Source organism: Mesoplodon mirus, assembly GCF_964341445.2.
Source record: "Mesoplodon mirus genome assembly, chromosome: 6".
In the NCBI taxonomy this organism is placed as follows: Eukaryota; Metazoa; Chordata; class Mammalia; order Artiodactyla; family Ziphiidae; genus Mesoplodon; species Mesoplodon mirus.
In genome coordinates, this window is record NC_138982.1 from 75226232 (window position 1) to 75252926 (window position 26695).

The window sequence follows — 26695 nt, forward strand, 5'->3', positions numbered from 1 at the left end:
CACCTGCCAATGCAGGGGACATGGGTTTGAGCCCTGGTCTAGGAAGATCCCACGTGCCACGGAGCAACTAAGCCTGTGCGCCACAACTACTGAGCCTGCGCTCTGGAGCCCGTGAGCCACAACTACTGAAGCCCGTGCACCTAGAGCCGGTGCTCCACAACAAGAGAAGTCACCGCAATAAGAAGCCCACATACCACAATGAAGAGTAGCCCCCGCTCACTGCAACTAGAGAGAGCCCGCACACAGCAATGAAGACCCAACGCAGCCCAAAATGAATAAACTAAAAAAAAAATAAAATAAAAAAAAAATAAAAGAAATTTAAAAAATAAGTAAAATAAAAACTGGAGCACATCTAAAATGCTCATCAGCCCTGCCATGGGCTCTTTGACAAAGTACTTAAAGTTCTCCTTTTCTGTCTGGCTTCCTCACGTCTATCTTCTGGGGCCCAGACCTTTCATAATAAGGGATGAAGGGGAGACAGTTGTAAAAAAGTTGTGTTAAATGATGATAACCCAGCTTAAGCTTATAGGAAGTAACTGATGTAGGACTTCTGTTCTTTCTGAAAACATAGCTTGGCTGAGTTGCCACAATTTGAAGGTTATAGACCATTATTAACTTACTAAAGTGGAACATGGCAAGTGCAAACGTTTTCTTTCACGAGTTGAAAAAATACAGAAGTTTACTTAAACCACGTATTTATTAAAAGCAGAATACAAAGTACTTTGGAATTCAAAATACTGCAGTATTTATCCTTTAACAGATTTAATTCTAAAAGAAAGTCAGTCATTTCAAGGGAGGTAATACAAATTTTCCGTAAGAATCCCAACCTGGTTGCAACTGAGTTTATGTGAGCTCCGGGGCCTCCATGTGCTCCTCCAAGGTCCCCACCATCAACAGCTCAAACCGATTGCCTCCCTCATGCCAACTCCTAGCGTTTAAGGTGGTCCCCACTCTGTTCTCTGACCAGGGGGTACCTCGTTTCTTCTGCCTTCTTTTTTTTGATTTACCCTTTGGTAGGACTAGTTCAGCAGGGGCACACGACCTAGTGGCACTGAACATACGCTCATAGAGTTGCTGGGCCTCAGGACACACGTGCAGGAGGCTCTCCACCGAGGCCGACGTCAGCGGCTGTCGGCACAGCCCGTGCACCAGGCTCCCGCTGTACAGTCTGCTCGGGAGAGAAGAGGGTGTCGTTACAGCAGAGGTTCCTGCACTGGGACAACTCACTAACGTGGCTTCAACAGACGCAACAAACACTGAGAGCGCTGCTTCTATAAAATCATTATTAAAGTTACTCAAGAAGAATCTGTTTCTTGAAAGAAGGAACTGAATTGTTACAGAGATTACTTCTTGGCTAATGATACTTAGAACTTTTTATCAACAAATTAAATGATGGATGCTTGCTGGTTCTCCAACTAGCCCAAAGTTGAGCAGGCCTCTTAACACTTCAAAGACAAGGAGTTAAAAATGCCTCTGATAGGACAAACAGGCAGTCTGTTGAAATATGAGAAAATTTAATCGTATCATTTGCGAGGTCATTCATTCACTTGGATTAAAAACCAACTCCACAAATATAAGCTGGGAAGAACTGGAAGCCACAGATTTAACATATTAACTTACTTCCAGGGTTGACTGACTGGTACCTTAGCAACTGATGGAGAACCATCATTTACTCAGTGTAAAATCATCATTTAAAGAGCCTTGGTGATGCTGAGATGCAGGAACAACTCTCCTGCTGAAATCATTATCGAGGGAACTGTTTCCGCTGTCTTGTTTTATAGGGATCCGTGGTCACTAGAGAGGATCCAGTCAAGGATGATCAAAATTAGTAAAGAAAAGGAATAAAGAATCCATAGGTCAAACGCCAATCCATCAATCTTATTTGGTAGAGAGGTCTAGGGTGTAGGAATGTAATAGGGGCCGGGCCGGCAGGTTTGCGTGGCCGCCCCAGGTTGCAGCACCGGTTCAGCCAGCGGACGCCACACCGCCCTGTGGCTGCAGCTCGTTCCTGAGAACTTGCGTGTGGAGGCGGCTCCCAAGGAGCCGGCGGGGGGCCTCGGGGCAGCTGAGGCCGGAGTGCTGCCGAGTGTTCAGCTGGCAGGCCCGGCGGGCCGACGTGTGGGGGGAGCGCCATGCTCAGTACAGGGGGCGGGGTGGGCATGCAGCCCTTAGCCAGGACTGGCAGCCGGGACAGCGGTCCCCCTCCAGCAGCAGTCAGCTCGCAGCTGTGCTGGGACAGCGAGTGCGGTGAGAGGCGGATCACAGCCTTCTCCCTGGCTCCTAGGCCCGCCGGCCTTGGGGCCGGCGGGTGAGCTGGGGGAACTGGGGGCCAGTTTGAGGGCCGGCGGGGTCCTGGGCGCCTGGCTCCCTCAGTGATGCCGGCTGGGCAGGGTCTGGGGGCCAGGCCCTGAGGGCCCCGCCAGCTGAGATCTGCCTCTCCCATTGGGCCTGGGCACTGGCAGGAGGACCCAGACTGGGTGCCGGACAGACGAACGCTCCAGGGCAGGGTAACCAGCCCCCGCAGGGACCCCCTCCTCTTAGCCAGGGCCTGGACCTAGGAGGGCGAAAGTCGATCCTTGGGGCTTTGAACAGGTAAAATGAACGGTAATGATGTCACTTCGCTTCTGGGATTTGTTAAGTGTTAAAAGCCACAAGGAGGCATGGAGACAGAATTAAATGCCTCCCTTTCCCTTTCCCTTTAGAACGGAGGATAACATTTGTTTTGTTAGAGGTTTATAGGAACATGGTGACCTGACCTCAAGAACAGAGGATCTGACACCAGGAAGTCTGCAACAACTAACCATGTGCCTCCCTCACCTTTCCTATAAAAGGGCTTTGCTGAAAGCTCTCAGGGAGTTGGGGTTTTTAAGGCATGAGCCACCCATCTCCTTGCAGGGCCCTGCAATAAACCTTTCTCTGCTCCAAACTCCAATGTTTTGGTACTGTTTGGCCTCACTGTGGGTCAGACACACAGACTTGCGTTCAGTAACATTAACAACACTATGTACTGCTAGGAAGCTTTCAACTTGAAATATTTCAAGTCAAACGAGCATATATGACAGGCCTCCATATAGCACTCATTAATTCAACAAGTATTTGAGTACTTAATGCTAGGTACTGGGGCTACAACGGTAAACAAAACAGGCAAGTCCCAGCACACACCCAGAGCTTATCTTCAAGTGAAGAGACAAAGCACGTATGTAATATCAACTCCATTTTCTAACCATCTCCCTTTTATCTTCCTCACTCACCCCCTCGAACGGATAATCATCATGATGTCCAATCCATTGATCCTACCACCCTTTTTACTGGCTCACACCCTACTGCTATCCTTTCCTTCTTACGCAGCTTACACTCTATAGTTGAACGTTAAACCACTTCTGGCATACAGGCTGTCTCTCCCTTCTTCACACCTGCCTGGCAAAACAAAAGCCCCAAATAAAAAAAATACACATAAGCATCTAATAGTCACCTCACTAAAATAAAAGCTTTGTGACAGCACAGACTTTTTAAATGTGTTGCTCACTACGCCCTAGCAGAGTAAGCATTTAACATCAATGAATGAGTAAACAATATGCTGAGTGGTTAGAAATGCAATTATCAATCAAAAATACAGAAGAGTAATAGGACTAGAGAAATTGGAAGCAGAGAATAATATTTCAGTAGGATGATCAGAAAAAGCTTTTATAACGTGATATTTGAATAAAGACCTGAAAGAAATGAGGGAAAGAGCTATATTCTACCAACAACTGTGCCTCTTATTTTTATTTTAATGAACCGATTTTTTTAAATTTGGAAAACTTAAAAAAATCATGGAAACTTTCTTTGGAAATATGGAAGTAATCTAATATTTTAAAAATTTAATATTACAGCTCTTCAGCTTTAACAGTGATCCAAGACCAGTTATATACTAAGTTTGATTGTTTTAAAAAAAACTTCTTTGCGTTAAATGTAAACTGAAGTATTTACTTCTACATGCAGCCACCTGCACTAGTTTCCTGGGTGCTTACCGAGTTAGGTCTGGCTCTGGGAGAGGCGTGGACAGCAGTTGGTTGAGATACAGCCCCATCTGAAGGCAGCACTGCCACTGACAGAAGACATGAGCTGTGTCTAAGTCCAGCCTCAGGCCCGGCTGTGCCTTCACTCTCTGCAGCTCTTCATACAGCATCTCAGCACCACCGCCCTGCAGAGCTTCCTCATCTAGATAAAGACACGACCCAAGGGCAGTATTTCCAAAAACACTGTATCATCTTGTAATTTTCTCCATATATAAAACTTCAAATTCCATAAAGAAAAAAACTGAATAACCAAAATGCTTTTCTTTTTTGGCTCTTTTCTATTTTCATGTCAATGTAAAAGCCTTTCAATGTATAAACTGAAATATTTATACTGAGATGCCCTTTTAATGACAACCTAACTTTATTCAACCCCAAATTCTTTATCTTTTTCCTTAAAATAGTATCTCTTCCTCTAATCTACTACCTGACTTTAAACACATCTGCATCTGAACTCTCCAAACCCTAAATCTGTCTCTATGAAAAATCCCCTTCCCTTTACTGTTCTATTTCACTACATTTCCTTAAAGAAACAGCCGTGTGTTCAAAACACGCTTTAACTTCTGTTTTATGGGAAGAGAATAAGATATGACTCATAGAGAATGGGGCAAATCAGCCACTTCCTCAGTGGTAGAGGACAAGCAGCAGCCACCCCAGGAAACCTGCCTATTCCCGGCTCCACGTGCAGCCTGCCTTCCAGACCAACATGGAAGGAAGGAAAAGGAGGCCCACCTTTTACCAATGAGCGAGCAGCAAGGCACTGAGCCTGCCTGGGTATGGGGTCCACATTCCTAAAAGAAAAGAAACAGACCCTTGACATGCCCCTTCTGTTCGACTCAGGTAAAAACTTAATAGACTGGTGCTCTGAGAATTTTCTTAAACTATATTTATGTTCAATGAGAGGAAACACCCTAAACTTGTGTCCTAACCAGCAGTGGGCCGGAACTTAACTTGCTGTGCAACAGTCCCTTCTGACAGCTGCTCTTCCACTTTGGGGTGTCCTGGAGTCTGTGCTGGCTCATCCTTTCATGAACTTATTTTAAACAGTAAATGCCAGAGTAGTGCTGTCCAGAACTTTCTGCAGTGATGGGAATGTTCTACAACTGTGCTGTCCAGTACAGCAGCCTCTAGCCACCTGTGGCTACTAGGCACTTGGAATGTGGCAAGTGCATTGAGAAACTGAATTTTAAATTTTAAATAGCCACCTGTGGCTAGTAGCTATCACGTTAGTACTGTTCTAGAGTGTGACAACTATTATACATGTTTGGATAAAGCATTCATAATTTTGTAAAGAGAATAATCCCATTAGAGGATTGAAGTGCTCCAATGCATCTTTATTTCACCTGATGTTTAAATAAAGATGAAACTGCCTCGAAGTGTATTTCTCTAATAGAAAGAGAAGTTAACCATTTCTACCATCACAACTCATATACTAATTGAAACTTACAGTGGAGAAAAAAGAAAGTAAAAAAATAAACAACACAAAACAGCACAAGCATGAATGTTTACAGTAATTGTAGGTATTCTTAAGTTTCACCAATGGGCAATTTTACTTAAGTCTCCAGGGAAAATGCTGCTGCTGCACTGAAGAGAAGGACAGGGAACACGGAGCACAAAATGTACATCATGGTCACGCTTTACAGACTAAGCGTCAGGTGCCACAGGACAGGTGGGTGAGGCATCAGCGCATCTTCACTGCTGTGCCCTTGAGGTCAAGCCCTCCAGCACTGACCTGGTACACGGAACACTCAGAAAGATCTACAAGGAATGAGTGACATTTTGGTGCCCCGCTTCTAAGTTCTGATATAACTGATGGAAGTAAATAATCCGAGAATTTTTGTTTGTTTGTTTAAACGTTTGATTACATGCAAGTAACATGCAAAAACATACTCTTGGGACTTCCAGATACCTACCAGGGCTGTTGATCATGGCATGCAAGGGTCCCATCAGCATTCCCAGAAGTAAGGCCTGCAGATGATGCAGTTTTGCCTTGGCCTCCGTGTGCTGCACCCAGTAGCAGCTGACGGCGATGGGCAACTTCAACGCAGCAGGGATTGGGTCCAGGATGCTCTGTTTCACTTTCAGCGTTTCTAACAGAAGTATCTGCCGTCTAGCCAAGGAGAGCTGAAAATGTACACCAAACATTCTGTAAGTTACTTTGGAGAATGTCTTTCTTTCTCATTCTCTAGGTCGGTTTCTTATCTTCCTGTGGAAAAAAATCAGCCACACTCAAAATTAGAACCTTCATAAGGGGCGTAATAAATGCGGTGACTGGCTGGATGTGCTGTCTCTTCCCGCTGCACAGCCCTTGCTCGCGTCAGTCCATCCCCCATGCAGGCTGTTGGGCATCTGCAGTGTGCCTGTCACCTGGGAAACTTGTTAAAGCAATCCTCAGGCCCCACCCCTTAAACTGATTCAGTAAATGAGGGGAGCCCAGGAATCTGCATTTTAACTCTTCTGCTTTAAGAAACAAAGATCTATACTCAACCCTACCCTTACCTGCCAGTGACTGTTCAGGCCCCCCTCGTCTGTGACGCCATCACCAATCACCTCCGGAAGGCAGACTTCAACCACATGCACCCTCTGCAGCATCCCATGCAGCCTTCTGCTTGGGATGGGTCCTGACTCATGTCCCAACCCAGCTGAATGTCTTATTGTCTGTGTTCTCCCGCACGGGGATTGTCCCAGGGCGGCCGCTTCTAGTGGCAGGTATATTCCAGCAAATAGGAATATTTAAGGGCTGCCCGCATTGTCCTTGTAATAACATACCACACCAACTTTCACTCCAGGCTTCAAATAAAAGGAAGTAAACAGCTATGAGGGCTTCGGGCTTCTGGTTGACATAATTTTGCCTTAAGGAATCTTTTTTTCTTCTTCTTTTTTTTTGTTGATTTTTTAAAAAAATTGAAGTATAGTTGATTTACTATGAATCTTAAGATTTAAGAACCGTAAGGAACCTTGCAGGTCACACACTTTTACAGATAAGGAAATTAGGGCTATTAAAAGAGCATCTCTGGGCGACTTCACAATCAAACTCTAAGAGGAAAAAAAATAGTTTGTATTACTGGTGTCTGCACACACCCAGAAAATATTTCCTTAATTTTCTGGAAGGATGAGACAGTCTGGCACATTTCTTGGCACCTAACACCTAGTCAGTAAGTAAGTGAGTTGACAGCTGAAAACACAGAGATGTTAACCTGAAGTAAAACACGTTGTAACTGACAAAACAGGTTCATCATCAATATGACAACTTTAATACAATGATTTATAGGTACTGGTTTTAGTAATTTGATACCGTCATAAAAATTTAAAAATCAGAAACACGCAAACTGGTTTACAGTACAGTCAATCACCCCTATGGGAAGTAGCATTAACTTCTTAAATTTAAATATATTCCTCATAATCTAAACTGATAGAAAGACCTACCATGCAAAGCTAAGAAAATACATGAATTCTTTTCTGACATATAATGCTTAAATTATTGAATTCTCTAGCCAAGTTACAACTTCTATGAACCAAGCAGAGTCTGGGCTTTGACTTCAGAGAGGTTCTGCCCTCACTAACTCTGCAGCCTTGAGCGAGTTTCTGAGCTTTTCTACAGTCAGGTCTGATCATCTGTAAAATGGGCACTAGAATGAGTTACACAGATGTTTCATGGAACCCACTAGTTCTTGTTCCCTTCCCCAAGGGGGACTACTCAGCTCATAGGCCTTAAATCTAGTTAGGGTTCATCCCATGTGACAAGTCTGCAGAAGAAGCTGCCTCAGAGGCAGAGGCGCCCGGAGGGAGGTGGGGCTTGGCACTGACTTACTCCCCAAGAATGGTCCCTTCCATCCTCCTTATGGTTAGCCTCTCACGGGTTAACCTGAATGGTGCTCTGTCCACTGCAAGTGACACAGCCAAAATGGAAACTCTACCCTACGTGGTTACTGTGGGAAATAAATGAGAGATTGTATAAATTTTCTATTACAAGAGCTGGCACAGAGCAGATAAAGTATTACTGTCCCATCATGTTAAGCATACAAAATGAAGATATTATCACAAAGTCTCCATACTTGTACCTGCACACCTTTGGAATCATATTTGCACCTGATTCCCTTTAGAATTATCATGGGCTAATTAGAGCTAACAACATTGAGCTAAAATGCAGAATTGATGGTGCCAAGGGAAAGCCAAATGATGTCACCGCACAGACACTGAACTAAAATCTCACCCCACTTTGAATACAAGTACGTGATGAGAACACCTGTCACCTCCACTGAGCCAGGAGTATAATCCACCTGCTGTACTCATTGACTCAACTGGATTTTCATGTGGGGGAAAAGTGCCCTGACCCCTATGTCACACCACACACACAAACAAATCAATTCTAGATAGATTTCAGATCTAAGTGTAAAAGGCAAAAATATTTTTCATGACCTTGGAGCAGGCAATAATTTCTTAAGTAGGTCACAAAAGTGACAGGCATAAATAACAAAATTTTAGATTAGAGTGTATTAAGAACTTTTGTTCAGCAAAACATACTTGAGTGAAAAGACAACCCACAGTATGCTCCCACAATGTTATGTGACAAAGGACCTGTATATAGAAATAAACCAAAACGCAGGAAAATGGACAAAAGACTTTGAATAGAAACTTAACAGAATATGCAAATGGCCAGTGAACACATGCAAAGGTGTTCAAATAAGTCATCAGAGAAATGCAAACTAACACCCACCAAATTGGCTAAAATGATGGCAACCATAAGAACAGCTAAAATTGGGTGGAGTAGAAGGACGTGTTCTCACTCCCTCTTGTGAGAGCACCAGAATCACAACTAACTGCTGAACAATCATCGACAGGAAGACACTGGAACTCACCAAAAAAGATACCCCACATCCAAAGACAAAGGAGAGGCCACAATGAGACGGTAGGAGGGACGCAATCGCAATAAAATCAAATCCCATAACTGCTGGGTGGGTGACTCACAGACTGGAGAACTCTTATACCATAGAAGTCCACCCACTGGAGTGAAGGTTCTTAGCCCCACGTCAGGCTTCCCAACCTGGGGGTCCGGCAACGGGAGAAGGAATTCCTAGAGAATCAGACTTTGAAGGCTAGCGGGATTTGATTGCAGGACTTCAACAGGACTGGGGGAAACAGAGACTCTACTCTTGGAGGGCACACACAAAGTAGTGTGTGCATTGGGACCCAGGGGAAGGAGCAGTGACCCCATAGGAGACTGAACCAGACGTACCTGCTACTGTTGGAGGGTCTCCTGCAGAGGTGGGGGGTGGCTGTGTCTCACTGTGAGGACAAGGACACTGGCAGCAGAAGTTCTGGGAAGTACTCCTTGGCATGAGCCTTCCCAGAGTCTGCCATAAGCCCCACCAAAGAGCCTGGGTAGGCTCCAGTGTTGGGTCACCTCAAGCCAAACAACCAACAGGGAGGGAACCCAGCCCCACCCATCAGCAGACAAGCACATTAAAACTTTACTGAGCTCTGCTCACCTGAGCAACAGCCAGCTCTACCCACCACCAGTCCCTCCCATGAGGAAACTTGCACAGGCCTCATAGATAGCCTAATCCACCAGAGGAAAGACAGCAGAAGCAAGAACTACAATCCTGCAGCCTGTGGAACAAAAACCACATTCACAGAAAGACAGACAAGATGAAAAGGCAGAGGGCTATGTATCAGATGAAGGAACAAGATAAAACCCATAAAACAACTAAATGAAGTGGAGATAGGCAACCTTTCAGAAAAAGAATTCAGAATAATGATAGTGAAGATGAACCAGGACCTCAGAAAAAAGAATGGAGGCAAAGATCAGAAGATGCAAGAATGTTTAACAAAGGCCTAGAAGAAAGAAAGAAACAAACAAACAGAGATGGAACAATACAATAACTGAAATGAAAAATACCCTAGAAGGAATCAATAGCAGAATAACTGAGGCAGAAGAACGGATAAGTGACCTAGAAGACAGAATGGTGGAATTCACTGCTGCGGAACAGAATAAAGAAAAAAGAATGAAAAGAAATGAAGACAGCCCAAGAGACCTCTGGGACAACATTAAACGCAACAACATTCATAGGGGTCTCAGAGAAAAGAGAGAGAGAAAGGACCCGAGAAATATTTGAAGAGATTATACTAGAAAACTTCCCTTAACATGGGAAAGGAAATAGCCACCCAAGTCCAGGAAGTGCAGAGAGTCCCATACAGGATAAACCCAAGAAGAAACACGCCAAGACACATAGTAATCAAATTGGCAAAAATTAAAGACAAAGAAAAATTATGGGAAAGCAGCAAGAGAAAAATAACATACAAGGGAACTCCCATATGGTTAACAGCTGATTTCTCGGCAGAAACTCTACAAACCAGAAGGGAGTGGCATGATACACTTAAAGTGATGAAAGGGAAGAACCTACAACCAAGATTACTCTAGCCGGCAAGGATCTTATTAGATTGATGCAGAAATCAAAAGCTTTACAAACAAGCAAAAGCTAAGAGAATTCAGCACCCACCAAACCAGCTCTACAACAAATGCAAAAGGAACTTCTCTAAGTGGGAAACACAAGAGAAGAAAAGGACCTACAAAAACAAACCCAAAACAATTAAGAAAATGGTAATAGGAACATACATATTGATAATTACCTTCAACGTAAATGGATTAAATGCTCCAACCAAAAGACACAGGCTCGTTGAATGGATACAAAAACAACACCCATATATATGCTGTCTACAAGAGACCCATTTCAGACCTAGGGGACACATATAGACTGAAAGTGAGGGGATGGAAAAGATACTCCATGCAAATGGAAATCAAAAGAAGCTGGAGCAGTAATACTCATATCAGATAAAATAGACTTTAAAATACGGAATGTTACAAGAGACAAGGAAGGGCACTACATAATGATCAAGGGATCAATCCAAGAAGAAAATACAACAATTATAAAATATATATGCACCCAACACAGAAGCACCTCAATACGTAAGGCAACTGCTAAGAGCTATAAAACAGGAAATAGACAGTAACACAATAATAGTGGGGGACTTTAACACCTCACTTACACCAATGGCCAGATCATCCAACAGAAAATTAATATGGAAACACAAGCTTTAAATGACACAATAGACCAGATAGATTTAATTGATATTTATAGGACATTCCATCCAAAAACAGCAGATTACACTTCTTCTCAAGTGCACACAGAACATTCTCCAGGAGAGATCACATCTTGGGTCACAAATCAAGCCTCAGTAATTTTAAGAAAACTGAAATCATATCAAGCATCTTTTCTGACCACAACGCTATGAGATTAGAAATCAATTACTGGGAAAAAAATGTAAAAAACACAAACACATGGAGGCTAAACAATACGTACTAAATAACCAAGAGATCACTGAAAAATCAAAGAGGAAATCAAAAAATACCTAGAGAAAAATGACAATGAAAACAGGACGATCCAAAACCTATGGGGTACAGCAAAAAGCAGTTCTAAGAGGGAAGTTTATAGCTATATAAGCCTACCTCAAGAAACAAAAAAATCTCAAATAGACAATCTAACCTTACACCTAAAAGAACTAGAGAAAGAAAAACAAAACCCCAAGTTAGCAGAAGGAAAGAAATCATAAAGATCAGAGCAAAAATAAATGAAACAGAAACAAAGAAAACAATAGCAAAGATCAATAAAACTAAAAGCTGGTTCTTTGAGAAGATAAACAAAATTGATAAACCATTAACCAGACTCATCAAGAAAAAGAGGGAGATGACTCAAATCAATAAAATTAGAAAAGAAAAAGGAGAAGTTACAACAGACACTGCAGAAATACAAAGCATCCTACAAGCACCTCTATGCCAATAAAATGGACAACCTGGAAGAAATGGACAAATTTTTAGGAAGCTATAACCTTCCAAGACTGAACCAGGAAGAAATAGAAAATATGAATAGACCAATCACAAGTAATGAAATTGAAACTGTGATTAAAAATCTTCCAACAAACAAAAGTCCAGGACCAGATGACTTCACAGGTGAATTCTATCAAACATTTAGAGAAGAGCTAACACCCATCCTTTTCAAACTCTTCCAAATATTTGCAGAGGAAGGAACACTCCCAAACTCATTCTATGAGGCCACCACCACGCTGATACCAAAACCAGACAAAGATACCACAAAAAAAGAAAATTACAGACCAATATCACTGATGAATATAGATGCAAAAATCCTCAACAAAATACCAGGAAACAGAAACCATCAACACATTAAAAGGATCATACACCATGATCAAGTGGGATTTATCCCAGGGATGCAAGGATTCTTCAATATATGCTAATCAATCAATGTGATACACCATATTAACAAATTGAAGAAGAAAAACCATATGAACATCTCAGTAGATGCAGAAAAAGCTTTCAACAAAATTCAACACCCATTTATGATAAAACTCTCCAGAAAGTGGGCATAGAGGGAACCTACCTCAACATAATAAAGGCCATATATGACAAACCCACAGCAAACATCATTCTCAATGGTGAAAACCTGAAAGCATTTCATCTAAGATCAGGAACAAGACAAGGATGTCCACTCTCACCACTATTATTCAACATAGTTTTGGAAGTCCTAGCCACAGCAATCAGAGAAGAAAAAGAAATAAAAGGAACACAAATTGGAAAAGAAGAAGTAAAACATGTCACTTATCAGATGACATGATGCTATACACAGAGAATCCTAAAGATGCCACCAAAAAACTACTAGAGCTAATCAATGAATTTGGTAAAGTTGCAGGACACAAAATTAATGCACAGACATCTCTTGCATTCCTATACACTAATGATGAAAAATCTGAAAGAGAAATTAAGGAAACACTCCCATTTACCACTGCAATAAAAAGAATAAAATACCTAGGAATAAACCTACCTAGGGAGACAAAAGACCTGTGTGCAGAAAACTATAAGACACTGATGAAAGAAATTAAAGATGATACAAACAGATGGAGAGATATACCATGTTCTTAGATTGGAAGAATCAATATTGTGAAAATGACTCTACTACCCAAAGCAATCTACAGATTCAATGCAATCCCTATCAAATTACCAATGGCAGTTTTTATAGAACTAGAACAAAAAATCTTAAAAGTTATATGGGGACATAAAAGACCCCGAATATTCAAAGCAGTCTTGAGGGAAAAAAACAGAGCTGGAGGAATCAGACTATCTGACTTCAGACTATACTACAAAGCTACAGTTATCAAGACAATATGGTACTGGCACAAAAACAGAAATACAGATCAGTGGAACAAGATAGAAAGCCCAGAGATACACCCATGCACCTACGGTCAACTAATCTATGACAAAGGAGGCAAGGATATACAATGGAGAGAAGACAGTCTCTTCAATAAGTGGTGCTGGGAAAACTGGACAGCTACATGTAAAAGAATGAAATTAGAACACTCCCTAACACCATACACAAAAATAAACTCAAAATGGATTAGAGAACTAAATGTAAGACTGAACATTATAAAACTCTCAGAGGAAAACATGGGAAGAACACTCTTTGGTATAAATCACAGCAAGATCTTTTTTGATCCACCTCCTAGAGTAATGGAAATAAAAACAAAAATAAACAAATGGGACCTAATGAAACTTAAAAGTTTTTGCACAGCAAAGGAAACCATAAACAAGATGAAAAGACAACCCTCAGAATGGGAGAAAATATTTGCAAACGAATCAACGGACAAAGGGTTAATCTCCGAATTGTATAAACAGCTCATGCAGCTCAATATTAAAAAAACAAACAATCCATTCCAAAAATGGGCAGAAGACCTAAATAGACATTTCTCCAAAGAAGACATACAGATGTCCAAGAAGCACATGAAAAGCTGCTCAACATCACTAAGTATTAGAGAAATGCAAATCAAAACTACAATGAGGTATCACTTTACACCAGTTAGAATGGGCATCACCAGAAAATCTACAAACAACACATGCTGGAGAGGGTGTGGAGAAAAGGGAACTCCGCTGCACTGTTTGTGGGAATGTAAATTGATACAGCCACTATGGAGAACAGTATGGAGGTTCCTTAAAAAACTAAAAATAGAATTACCATATGACCCAGGAATCCCACTACTGGGCATATACCCAGAGAAAACCATAGTTCAAAAAGACACATGCACCCTAATGTTCACTTTAGCACTATTTACAATAGCCAGGTCATGGTAGCAACCTATATGCCCATCAACAGATGAATGGATAAAGAAAATGTGGTACATATATACTATGGAATATTACTCAGCCATATAACGGAACGAAATTGGGTCATTTGTAGAGATGTGGATGAATCTAGAGACTGTCATACAGAGCAAAGTAAGTCAGAAAGAGAAAAACAAATATCGTATATTAACGCATATATGTGGAACCTAGGAAAATGGTACAGATGAACTGGTTTGCTGGGCAGAAATTGAGACACAGATGTAGAGAACGTATGGACACCAAGGGGGGAAAGCGGTGGGGTGGTGGTGGTGGTGGTGTGATGTATTGGGCCATAGGGATTGACATATATACACTAATATGTATAAAATGGATAACTAATAAGAACCTGCTGTATAAAAAAATTAAAAAAAGAATAAAGCTAATAAAAATCTGTTTAAATAAAAAAAAAAGAACAGCTAAAATTTTTTTTATTTTTTTTTTTTTTGTGGTACGCGGGCCTCTCACTGTTGTGGCCTCTCCCGTTGCGGAGCACAGGCTCCGGACGCGCAGGCTCAGTGGCCATGGCTCACGGGCCCAGCTGCTCCACAGCATGTGGGATCTTCCCAAACCGGTGCACGAACCCGTGTCCCCTGCATCGGCAGGTGGACTCTCAACCACTGCGCCACCAGGGAAGCCCAAGCTAAAATTTTTTAGAAGTATAGAAGATACCAAGTAAGGGCAAGGGTATAAAGTAAGAAGAACTCTCATAAACTGCTGGTCGGAATATTTATTGGTAAAACCACTGTGCACTTGGCAATGTGTCTTCTAAGCTGAACATACATGTGTCTTATGTCCCAGCAACTCCACTCCTAGTTATATGTGCAACAGAAAGGTGACCGTATTTCTACTAAATGCTGTGTACTCGGATGTTCATAGCACTATTCATAATAGCCCAAACTGCAAACTGCACAAATGCCCATCAGCTATAAAATGGAACAATCAATTGTGGTATATTCCCACAAGGTAAAAATACACAACAATGAGAAATAAAAGATCTACAACTATGCACAGTGATATGAATGAATCTCATGAACACCATGTTGAATAAAAGAAGCCAGACGATTTATCAAGTGTAAAAACAGAAGTATTCAAGGTTGTTAGAGATCAGAACAGTGAGTACAAGGGGTAAGGGAGGGATTGACTGTAACCACACTGGGGAAAGCAGGGGTGCTGATAATGAATCTTCATCTGGGTGCCCTTTACATGGAACTGTTGAGCTGGTAAGAACTCATCAAGGTGTAAATTATCTGTGCACTTTGCTATGTGTACACACTGAGGGAAGGATGAAGGGCACAGAGGCAAAGGAAATGTTTAGGGCTGATGGATACATTCATTATCTTAACTGTAGGATGGATTCATGGATGTAAATGTACGTCAAAACTCATCAGAGTATGCACATTAAAAACACTTCTCAATAAAGCCATAAAAAAAGTAAAAAAAAAAAAAAAAGCCCTCCAACATAGCACCATTTATGTTGTGAGGAGAAATGTAATTTCAGCAAAACCTCCTTCAGAATGTTGCTGTTGGAGGGTGGAGGCAATAAGTGCCCACCAAACTGAGAAGGCATCCTGAGGCTGAAAAACGAGGCCGGCAGCTCCATGTAGTCATTGGATCAGTTTATCAGCGGGTAACGTAGTCAGGGTGGGATCGGGATCTGGTGGACAACGACTAATCGGAAGCATGTGCAAATGCACTGCACACGGCTGCGGGGCCACTGGGACAATTTATAGTTAACCTTTGGGGGTGGTGGTGTTTGGAAACAGGGCGTGCATTCCTAAGTGAAGATTCATGAATGGGTAGCCAGCCGGTCTCATGAGTGCCGTGAGTACGTCAGAAAAGGTTTTCATTGTTTGGGGACTAACAGAGCATAGAGGCCACCTGGTCCTAATGATTATTAAACAGTCTCTATTAACCACAAAGCCCTTGATGCAGAGGAGTGACTGACGGCACAGTACAGTCCCGGGTAGGGTCAGTGAAAGGATAGGAAGAGCAAGGGCTCGGGACAGCGTCAGTTGTGCTAACAGCCACACCGTTGCTAATTTCAATTTTTCTGGTGTGGGTAAAGTTTTAATAAATTCCTTGTTTGGAATCTGACCTATGCTCAACTCTCCAGTTCTTTAAACCTGGAAACATGATAAAGTTAGTCAGCTGTGCTACTTAGCATGATAAGAATGACTCCTGTAAAATTGTATCTAGACTTACACAATAAATGAACTGTACAAACCAGATGAGGACGCCCTATCTTGGGGCTTCCCTGGGTGCAGTGACTTGTAATCAGGCATGTCCCTTGCAGGGACCTCAGAAGCTATGTCTATGGAATTGTTACAAGAAAGATTAGATCCCGTGGGGAAGGAGGCCAGTGGGACTTTTTCCTTCTTTAATTGAGATATAATTTCCATGTCATAAAATTCACCCTTTTAAAGTAGTTTTAGTTTCTTTATAAGCCTGTGCAACCATCTCTAATTCCAGAACATTTCATCACCCCAGAAAGAAACCCTGTTCCTAATAGCAGTCATTCCCCCTTGCCAAGGAGGCTCCTGGACCCACCGATGTGAATCTTGTTCCTCCTGCCTGAGCTGTCACCAATGGGGAGGCTAAAAGGGCTAGTTCCTGGTCACCTGTGTGGGCATTCTGGGCTGCATAAATCTTGGCTGGGGGCACTGTCCTGTCAACTGTAAGATGTTTAGCAACATACTTGGCTCCTCCTGACTACATGTCAGTAGCAACAGCCACCCCTCCTCAAGTACTGCCAATCAAAAGTGTCTCCAGACACTGCTAAGTGTCTCCTGGGGGGAAAAATCACCCCCAGGAGAATCAATGGTGTAGACCGTTGGGAGGACTCCCGCTCCTGATTCAAACCTTTGCGGACGCTGTTACGTGGCCCTATATCCTGGAGCAGACTTGCACCCTGAGTGGCCTGAGAGAGTCTCCCGAGTCTGAATATTGAGTTGGATCCAAAACCCCCCCGGGACTTCCCTGGTGGCGCAGTGATTAAGAATCTGCCTGCCAATGCAGGGGACACGGGTTCAATCCCTGGTCCGGGAAGATCCCACATGACACAGAGCAACTAAGCCCGTGCACCCCAACTACTGAGCCTGCACTCTAGAGCCCGTGAGCCACAACTACTGATCCAGCGTGCCACAACTACCGAGCGGGCGCAGCACAACTACTGAAGCCCACGCGCCTAAAGCCCATGGTGTGCAACAAGAGAAGCCACCGCAATGAGAAGCCCATGCACTGCAGTGAAGAGTAGCCCCTGCTCACTGCAACTAGAGAAAGCCCCTGGGCAGCAACAAAGATGCAACGTAGCCAAAAATAAATAAATAAATTTAAAAACAAAAACAAAAAAACCTCCAATAACCATTGCAATTGGAATTCAGTTTATCTGCATTTAATTTGTAAATTTAATTGTGTTCACATAAGCAGCTTCACATCTATTTGTAATTTTTAATATATTTATGTAATATTATTTAAAAAACTAAGTAAACACTGGGATCCATGAGAATTTCTTTTACCTTGAAAAGGGGGTTGGTCTGTTACTCAAGTTTAATCAACACTGAGTTAGGCTAAGAGTCAAGTTTTCAGTATCAAACTAAGCAAATCACCATGATGCCATAAATCTCAAGTGTAAAAAAAAAGTCCTCATCAATAAAAAAGAAAAATTAGGCCTAAGCATCAGTATTAATCCTGTTAATTGCAATCCAATGCAGTCTGAGATGCTATTTGTGCCTTTGATCAAGGCCTGAAGGCAAGCTTTCTTTTTTCTGCAGCTCAGAATTTTTTTCCCTTTCCTTTATTTTTAGTCACTAACCCCATTCTACTGATAGCTAGTTAACAACAAGAGTAGTAGTAATAACCGCAAAGATTAACACATGCTACTGAAGTACAGTGGAAATGGCAAATCTGGAGCTAAAAGATCTAGGTTTGAGTCCTAGCATGGATAATTCCCTGGCTACGGATTTAGTTGAGTCTTAGTTTTCTCAGCTATGAAATGGGGGCAATATAGCAACCAACCTCAGTTTGTTAAGAGAGATAATACACATGAAAGCACTTTGTAACCTGTAAAATGCTTTATAGAAATTGCAGTGGTATTACAAACACTTACCTCAGTCAATTTGCTTAAGTCAGAGTGATCCTTGGGCAGTTCTACTGCATCAACAATTGATGTTTTGATATTTTTATTAATCCTTTCCACTTCGCTGAAAGCTGGCAGCTGAGGAGGCAGTGCATCCCAGGCCACATTTCCCGGATTTGGAGGAGTATTCACAAGGAGCCCGTAGATGACTTGCCGGATGGGCAGAGAGATTCTGTGGGCGTTTGGTCGCTGCATGTTTTCTACCTGTGTGTGGAGAATGGTCCGTCTCAGCACCAGAGCATCGCTGATGAAAGGGGACAGCTGGCCTCTGGCCAAGGCCGCGAGGACCCAAGGCGGTAAACCCGGATCCCAGGTGTCTGGGCAGGCGTAAGCACCATGCTGGAAGAAGTCCTGCAGCCTCCCCTGGGACTGCAGGTACTCCCCCATGGAGCCACAGAGAAGCTTCTTCACGGTTCCTTGACTCTTTCTGGGGAGATGTTTCAGAACGTTGTCTAATGCTTCGGTAGGGTCAGCAAAACGAGACAACCAATTCAGAAGTCCCAGCACCCGGTGGTGCCTCCTCCCCTTAGAACTGGGAGCCCCAAGAGGAAGACATACTTTACTTAAGAACGTCTCCACGACGGGCAGATTAACATAGTCATTTCCACACAGCGCCGCGAAGAGAGGCAGCAGAACTTTGTTCATGTTGCCGAAGTGATAGCAAAGCGCATCAAGGGAAAAGCACTTGGCAGGGATATAGCAGTCTCGTGTGCCCTTGACAGTGTTCACGTTTCTCCACTGAAAGCTATTCAATGGGCAAAACCCACGTTTCAGGTCAAAAATGCAAAAGTCACTATCAGACGATAACACGGGGCAATTCCAGTGATTAGCAAGGGTCATAATGTCCCGATCTGCTTCTGAAAAGCACTGGACAAAACGCACCCGCAGCTTGATCAGAACCTGAATGAATACTTCCCGGATGAGTAAGGGACACACATAACCACCCCCGCCAACAGAAAGGGAATGGGCCATCTGGATCTTCTCCCTAGCTCGATCCTTTAAAGTGTTAAGCTTTTTATCAGAAATGTCACATCCTCCATCTAAAACAACATATGGGCAGATTTTACAAGCAAAAAGCGATTCAAAGAATTTTTCTACAACATCTGTAAAAGAATCATAGTCCCCTCCATACTGGAGCTCCAAGTTTGAACTGAAGCAAAGCCGGTGGAAGAGGGCATAGCCGTCAATGATAATTTTTGTGTCTCGCAACTTCAAATCTGTGAAGAACTCATTAATATGATCTTCCACAAAACTCATTAGTCCTCGGATACCCATGACTGTCTGAAGAATTGCCTGTTTAAAACAAGAGAACACACTTTTAATTGATGTTGCTTACGGGGGACCAAGCTACTGTTTCTAGCACCATCAAATCCACAGCAAATGTTGTGAAGAGCTCTTTAAATAGAACACATTAGGTGTCAACATCTTAGTCCTTACCTAGATTCTCAAGCAATATCACCTAGCTGAGAGCTTTTTCATCCTCTCTCGCTTTCCCCATATGTTACAAGGCACAAACTCAATGGCTTCATGGAGTCTGCTCTTTGGACAGGGACGGAGGCTGCTGACGTATTGAACTTCTGCGGACTTTGATACTGAGACAGTCACCATCCTACAACATAGAATATTTGTTTTGTGGGGTCAGCGTAAAAGATCCTAAGCTATAAAAATGATAACCTCAATAACATAATTAATAGCACAGAAAGCATTAGGCTTCAGTTAACTAAAGTGTGTAGGGTCAATGATATGGATCCAGTTTTTCTATTTTGATTATCAGAGTCTGGGAATTTCTTTGAGGCCTTGGCTTACGGGCCCGTCTTAATTAGCACAGTTCTAACTTTCAAGCCTGGAGGAACTTAACTCTCCAGTTTCACGCTAACCAGAGGCTCTTCTCATCTGTCTTGGCATATACGTCCCAGGAACTGAAGATAGCCTTCCCCAACTGGCTAAGTCACAGGATAAGTATTACTGGTTTCTCCTTTGGCCTCAGGCTCCAATATGGCTCAGCATGGCACAGTTACTGATCCTGTCTTTATTTAAAATCGTGAGGTTTTGTCAAGCATGTATTTTTTTTTTTGCGTTAGTTTTGATTTTTTAAAGATATTGTGTTAAAATTTATTTATCTTGATCACAGAGTTTTTGGGCTTCCCCTTGCATTTAGTGCCCAACTCACTTCACCCTAGGCTTGGCCCTGTCTCAGTACCTTACCCTGTAGGGTACCTACTTCTCTCAAGTCTGTCTTGTACAGCAAATGCGAGCAGAGACCGCGTCAACTCAGCCGAAGCTAGTTACAGAAGATGTTCAACAAATGCGCGCTACACAGGAGGAGGGCGCGCAAAAGATTTGCTCCAAGTCCTCAAATACAGGCCTTCAAACCGCGCCCCCCGGGCCCGCAGCTGCAGCGCCCACCTGCTCCGTCCTCCCAGAAGACCAGCCCCTCCACCACAAGCCAGCAGGAGCCGGGGGAGACCAGGAGCTCCCGGCACGTGAGCCCGACCTCCCGAGCGGAATCGGAAGTCTCCGCGTATGACGTCACGAGAGCCCGATTCCAGGAAGCTAGCGGCGCCGACTGCGCGGAGGGGTGAGGTGCCCCCGGGCCTGGCGTGAGGTCGGCCCAGGAAGGCTGTAAAGCACGCTCCGAATGGCTGCTGTTAGGTTAGGGCAGCGAGGCCCGCTGGGCCGGCCTCCTTTTCCCCGCCCACCTTGGTCAGCCCACACTTCCGCCTCCGTGACCAGCTAGGGGCCGCCTCCCCGGCTTCCCGGCGTGCCCCGCGCCGTCTCCCTGGCAACGGCGCCCAGCGGCCGCGCTCGACTTCCCGGCACGCCCCGCGCCGTCTCCCTGGCAACGGCCCCCGCAACCTAGGTCCCGAGTTTCGCTGGCGCCGCTGCAAGAATTTGAGGCGGCTCTTCCGGCGTCCGGGTTACTGGCTGGCCCTTGGGCGCGCGCGGCGCCGCCGCCCCTCGCCCTTCACCCGGAAAGGTACGCGGAGGCTCCTCGGGGCTCGCGGGCTCCCGGCGCCGGGAAGGTGATGGTTTCAGGGCCGCCTCTCGGGGCCTCCGAGCCCACGCTTCCTCACTTCCCTCGGCTCTTACCTCCCGGAGCTGCTCCCGTCCCGGGAGGATGTGTGACTTGTGCCTCCTCCGTTTGTGTTAGCCCGCCTTGCGAAAATGTAAATTTAAAATACTTGAGGCAAGGAATTATTCTTTTAACCTTAGGGTTAAGGTTTATCTTTAAGGTTAGATTCTTACTTTAGCAGAATCCGGTGTCAGATCTGCTTCCTCTTGTTTGTTGTTACCTAGGAGGAGACTGGTAAACACTGTCCTTCCCTGTCTGTGCCCCCAGCCACACAGTTCCACCCCTAAGGGTCAACGTGCAGCTTTGTGAACCGTCTCTCCCTTTCCCACCACATACACCCCCCCCCGCCCACCTTGGGCAGCAAGCTGGTCTGCTGGACGCTTATCTGCCCTAACAGGGTTTACTGAAAACCTACTGTGTGCCAGGCACCGAGGGCACAGAGATAAAGAAGGCGTGTTCCTTGCGCTCAGGTTCCTTCACAACCTCTGTGAGGTGGGGGCGAGTGGACGCTTACCAGTTCTCGGGTGGCTCTGTGGTCATACTGAGGAGACTGAGTGGTCTGGGGAGGGGGCGGCCGGGCTGCGACTGGGAGGCTGGGCCAGAGGGAGCCTAGTCCCGAGGTACTCTGTAGCCTTGCCACATTGCTTAGACACTGCTGGGCTTAAACGCTCATTTACAAATGAGAGCCCCTGGGAAGTTGGACTTCTCAGAACTATTCTGACCTTCCCTAGACAGGGACCTTTATCTCCAGTAAGGAGGATTACTGAAAGGGTCCTGTACAGATGAAAAGGCCATGAGTCCATACATTTTTCTTAACAGCTTAATTTGGCCAGAAAGCATCACTTTTATGTGATCAGAGGAAGCACACAAAGACACATTGGGAGCCCTGCTCTCGAGTTGTTTTTTCAGCAGTAGATTTCACTAATATTTTCTGTAATCTTGATAATCCACATAATTCAGGTATTTTGACATATGGGCCCCAGCTCTGAAGTTCCAACCCAATGCTGATGTTTTAGTATTGTCGTGATCACATAGCCACTTAGGTGATTTGGTTTCTCCCTCCCTCCCTCCTTTCCTTCCTTCTCTGATTACTAGTTTTCCTTCTCACTGGCATTAGGTGAAACTTAACTGATTAATACATTATTTCAAGAAGGGAAATGCTGTAAATAGACATTTCCTTGTTTATGTTCTGTTCCAAGGATATTTGTAATTGGCCACCACCATGCTGAAGCCCGCTGGCCATGTACCCCAAAGTACACAGATAGCATCTTGTTTTGTCATTATGCACAATAGGTTTTTATCTTATAGCTTTGGAATTGTTGAATATGGACTGACCTGACTCCAGAGCACAGTCTTCAATTTAAAATCATGTTTTCCTTCCTTTTTTTTTTTTAATTGCAGTATAGTTGCTTTACAATGTTGTGTTAGTTTCTGCTGTACAGCAAAGTGAATCAGCCACATGTGTACATATATCCCCTCTTCCTTCCCATTTAGGCCACCACAGAGCATTGAATAGAGTTCCCTGTACTACACAGTCTGTTCTCATTAGTTATTAAAATCATGTTTTTCTTACAGATTTAAAATAAAACCACTTTTCATAATTACTAACAAAACATTTTACATTTTGATGAAATAAAAGTGACTTTACCATGCACATCACATACTCATATGAAACAGTCCTGCCTTTCATAATTCTGCTGTACATTTATAGCTTTTTGAGGAATTACAGATTTACCTATAACAAATTTATGTTCAGCTAACATTAAAATACAATTTTAGATTTGAACTGCATTTGTGACACTTCTTGTTTCCAATCCAGGGAGATTACTCTATACACAGTGTGCATAATAAAAAACTTCAGAAACTGGATCAGAATTTGCTTAGGATGGGAAAAAATTCATTTCGAATCCATATCCCTCTTCACATCTAATAAATGCAAATATCATTGTTTAAAGTCTACAGAAAAAAAATCGAAAGAAACCAGCAACGTGCTAATTTCTGGTTTAATCCTAACTCACCATTTATTAATCAAAATAGACGTAAGGTGGGAAGAAAGAATACATAAAGCTTGATGCAGATATGTAGATTTTAGGAAATTATAAAGTTCTTGTACTTGGATGTTTTTTAAAAAGTAGGTAGGGAGTATAAAATCTTAAACAGATTATTGATTGGAAAACATATATACATCTAAGAACTTGGGGAAATTTGACTGTTACTCAGTTTTGCCAAATTTAGATGCCTGAGGGAAGGCTCTGTTTTTGTGAAAGACTGCCTTCTATTGGAATCTGCAGTATCTCTCTACCTTTTAACATTTTCTCAATTAAAGTTAACCAATATTGGGTTGCTTAGTCCACTAATCAAGGTACAGGTATCACTGTCAGAAACTTACACTTTTTGTTAGGAATAGTTCAGCACCCGTTAAACCTGACCACTGGATTTTTCCTCTTTAGGGCATTGACCGACACTACTTGGATGCATTTGACCATCTCCTAGGAGACTTGCATGTTGAGTTTCGATAAGCAAACAGTTCTCTCTTGTTTGGAGCAATGCTGAAATTCCAAGAGGCTGCTAAGTGTGTGAGTGGATCAATAGCTGTTTCCACGTGTCCAAAGCCCTTGATCGCAAGAAGATACACACTTCAACAGAAACTTGGCAGTGGAACTTTTGGAACCGTCTATTTAGTGTCAGACAAGAAAGCCAAACAAGGAGAGGAATTGTAAGTAAAAAATACTTCATGCAAATCTTGAGTTGGCTGCTGTGTGTGTGCAGCTCTTAGCTGATTAAAAACACGGGGTACTGTTTACTTTGCTTTTTGCATTAAAGTAAGAATTTAGTAAGAGATAGAAAATCTCCTTGAATGATTGTCTTCAGATGAGATTTTTAAAGGCATTTCAGCAGGTGAGTGAAGTACCCAAGTGACCTAGAGTAGGGAAATGGGGTAGATTATGTGAAAGTAAGATTTTTATGCGTACCAAAGTCTCAATTACAGCCTTGCTTCCACTTAACTTGATTGGGACTTGAATGAGGAAATAAGAATTGTTTATAATGGCTGCATTTTTAGAAATGTTAGGAAATACAAATCGATGGTCATTCACATTTGAGGTGAATAGAGTGTACTGAAGGAAATACAGTATTGACTTTGCTTGGCTTTTTCCCATGGAGGAGGTTTTCAAAGTCTGTAGTCATACAGCCCTCAAATTAGACATTTAAACCACACAGGGGCTCCCATCTAAAATTATCTTATATTGATGACCCTCTTGTTACTTCCTTTTATTTTAATCAAACCCTATAAACTTTCACAGTAGAGAAAAACTCTAATGTTGTTGGACAGTACATCTCGTACAAATAAGGATGAATCTTCATTTTTAGCTTAAAGTTGTTTGAATTTGCTGCAGTGAAAAGTTAGTTGGAGCTGAAGTTAGGATAAGAAACTTGTACGTCAAACACAGGAGGAAGAGAAAGGAGAAGGAAGAGTGATCCAAGAAATCAGCCCTTGAGAAGAACAGATTTCCATCCCATAATCTACTCTTTCATTCAGAGGTTTTGAGGCTACTCTAAATTCTTCCAGCTTTTGCCCATAGGACTGTGGGTTTAAAATCGGTGTGATAAACTTTTCTACTTCTTAATATGTCATAGGAACTATAAAAGCAAATGTTACTGACGCTACTATTTTATTTAAAAATCAGCCTTTTAAATGGTCTCTGTGTCCAGAATTTTAAAAAGTAGTTATCTAGACTTCATAATTTTTGATAAATTCCTATGTGAAGAATGGGAATAATGCTGGCACTTTTCTGGTGTCCTGAACATGCTTTATGACTTCTACCAAAGAGTAGTTTTTTACCTTAAATCCTAGAGGTACTCTTCCAGCTGTTTAGAACAGGATGATAAATTTATGAAAATTACTAGAGACTCTTTATGGAAACATTAAGAGTAAGGCCTAAATCTGACCCAAGAGTTATAAAAATCATAATGTAAAGAATGTATCCAATTTTGGTTTCTTCAACTAATGAGGAATGTGAAGAATTTAAGAGAATAGGAAAAAAAAGTTGATTAAAGGGATGTGACATAAGATGTACGAAGACCAAACTTGAAAGTTTCAGACTTGAGGTGATGGGTGTGTGTGTGTGTAGGGAGGTGGGAGGAGAATGAGAGAGATGAGGGGGCTGGGGCCAGTTGAATGGGAAGTGATTTGTTAGTGACCTTCGCTGTACCTGAACTCATCTCAGGACGTATGACTTGAGCTGAAGATGGCAGACGAAGCCTAGGTGTGTAGAGTAAATTCAATAGTGAGGATAATTGACAAATCATTTGATACCAAAAGTCTAGTCTAAAATCTCTTGGACAGGAATCATTCATCATCAGAATCTCTACAACATATTACGTACTGGTCACATTCAACTTTCAGATGTCTTTGTTTGGCTTGCAGAGTTGTTTCTTTTTAAATCTAAATTAGTTGCCAGTATTTAAAAATGGGTCGCTTTCATAAAATTGAGCTTTTCATCTTCTCTTGAAAAAAATCAAAATATTTGCTAACATTGCCGCCTGTGTAGCCAGTGTGGGCTGGAGCTGCAGGCAGCGGCCCTCTTTAGGCAGACCCTGGACTCCTCTCCGATTCACCACGTTCCCGCCACTCCTCACCATTTCTTACGGCTTTCCACTACCTGCCTACTTTTGTAGACGTTTGACTTTTAGAACTGCTGAAATCATGAAGAATCATGGATATGGCTGCCCACAAAATCTTAGAATGCTCAAAGGAAGGCAGTACAGTGTCACAGGTTAAGACCACAGGCTTTGAAGGTGAACAGGTCAGGAAGTAAAGCCAGTCTTGTTCTTAACTGAGATTAAGGTTATGCAGGTTCCTAATCTGAGCTTCAGTTTTCTTAGACACCACCCAATAACTGCAACTGGAACTCTCTACTAAATGGAAGCTTTTCTTTTTACATTACACATTTAAGAGAGGAAAGTCTCCCAAGCAAAGCAATGTGATGTCAGGTATGTGATTTTAAAACCTTCTTCTAGGATCTTTCTTGAGATTGTAACGCTTCTGTTGCCATCTCTTCTTTCATATCTCTTCTTTCATATCTCTATGGCTGTCGGAAGAAAACTGGTCCTCAGAATGTTGACCTTTTAGCTGTGTAAGGCAGCAGCTCATTAGCGATTGTTGTGTTTAATGCATATACGGAGGCAGGAAACTAAACTCATATTTT

At 42.8% G+C, this 26695-nt stretch overlaps 2 protein-coding genes across 6 annotated transcripts in view; one reads left to right on the forward strand and one right to left on the reverse strand.

Annotated features, from left to right (window-relative positions):
• Window positions 1-678: 678 nt before the first annotated feature.
• ASTE1 (asteroid homolog 1) lies at window positions 679-21237 on the reverse strand. Of its 5 annotated transcripts, none has more exons than XM_082625194.1 (7): window positions 20637-21237; window positions 19853-20024; window positions 19548-19708; window positions 18386-19160; window positions 5969-6179; window positions 4011-4200; window positions 679-1168 (listed from the first exon to the last, which is right to left on the reverse strand). In XM_082625194.1, exons 3-7 carry the CDS (start codon window positions 19688-19690, stop codon window positions 844-846), a joined length of 1644 nt encoding a protein of 547 aa, XP_082481320.1. In that variant the 5' UTR covers window positions 19691-19708; window positions 19853-20024; window positions 20637-21237; the 3' UTR covers window positions 679-843. The 5 variants fall into 5 exon arrangements, with proteins under 5 accessions (XP_082481320.1, XP_082481319.1, XP_082481317.1 ...); XM_082625193.1 differs by having other exon boundaries at window positions 18386-18619; window positions 18974-19708; XM_082625191.1 differs by having other exon boundaries at window positions 18386-19708; window positions 20822-21237.
• A 37-nt stretch (window positions 21238-21274) lies between these two features.
• NEK11 (NIMA related kinase 11) overlaps window positions 21275-26695 on the forward strand; it is a 158448-nt gene continuing 153027 nt past the window's right edge. Inside the window, 2 exon segments of the mRNA XM_082625195.1 lie at window positions 21275-21392; window positions 23939-24204. Coding sequence (XP_082481321.1) covers window positions 24035-24204 — 170 coding nt within the window. The 5' untranslated portion in view covers window positions 21275-21392; window positions 23939-24034.

Excerpts from the sequence above, each read along its gene's own strand:
- ASTE1 (XM_082625192.1), bottom strand. The coding sequence starts at position 19,690 with ATGGGTATCCGAGGACTAATGAGTTTTGTGGAAGATCATATTAATGAG. Across the intron at positions 4,201-5,968 it reads TGCCATGATCAACAGCCCTG|ATGAGGAAGCTCTGCAGGGC; the intron begins GTAGGTATCTGG and ends GTCTTTATCTAG. Across the intron at positions 1,169-4,010 it reads CCAGAGCCAGACCTAACTCG|ACTGTACAGCGGGAGCCTGG; the intron begins GTAAGCACCCAG and ends TCTCCCGAGCAG.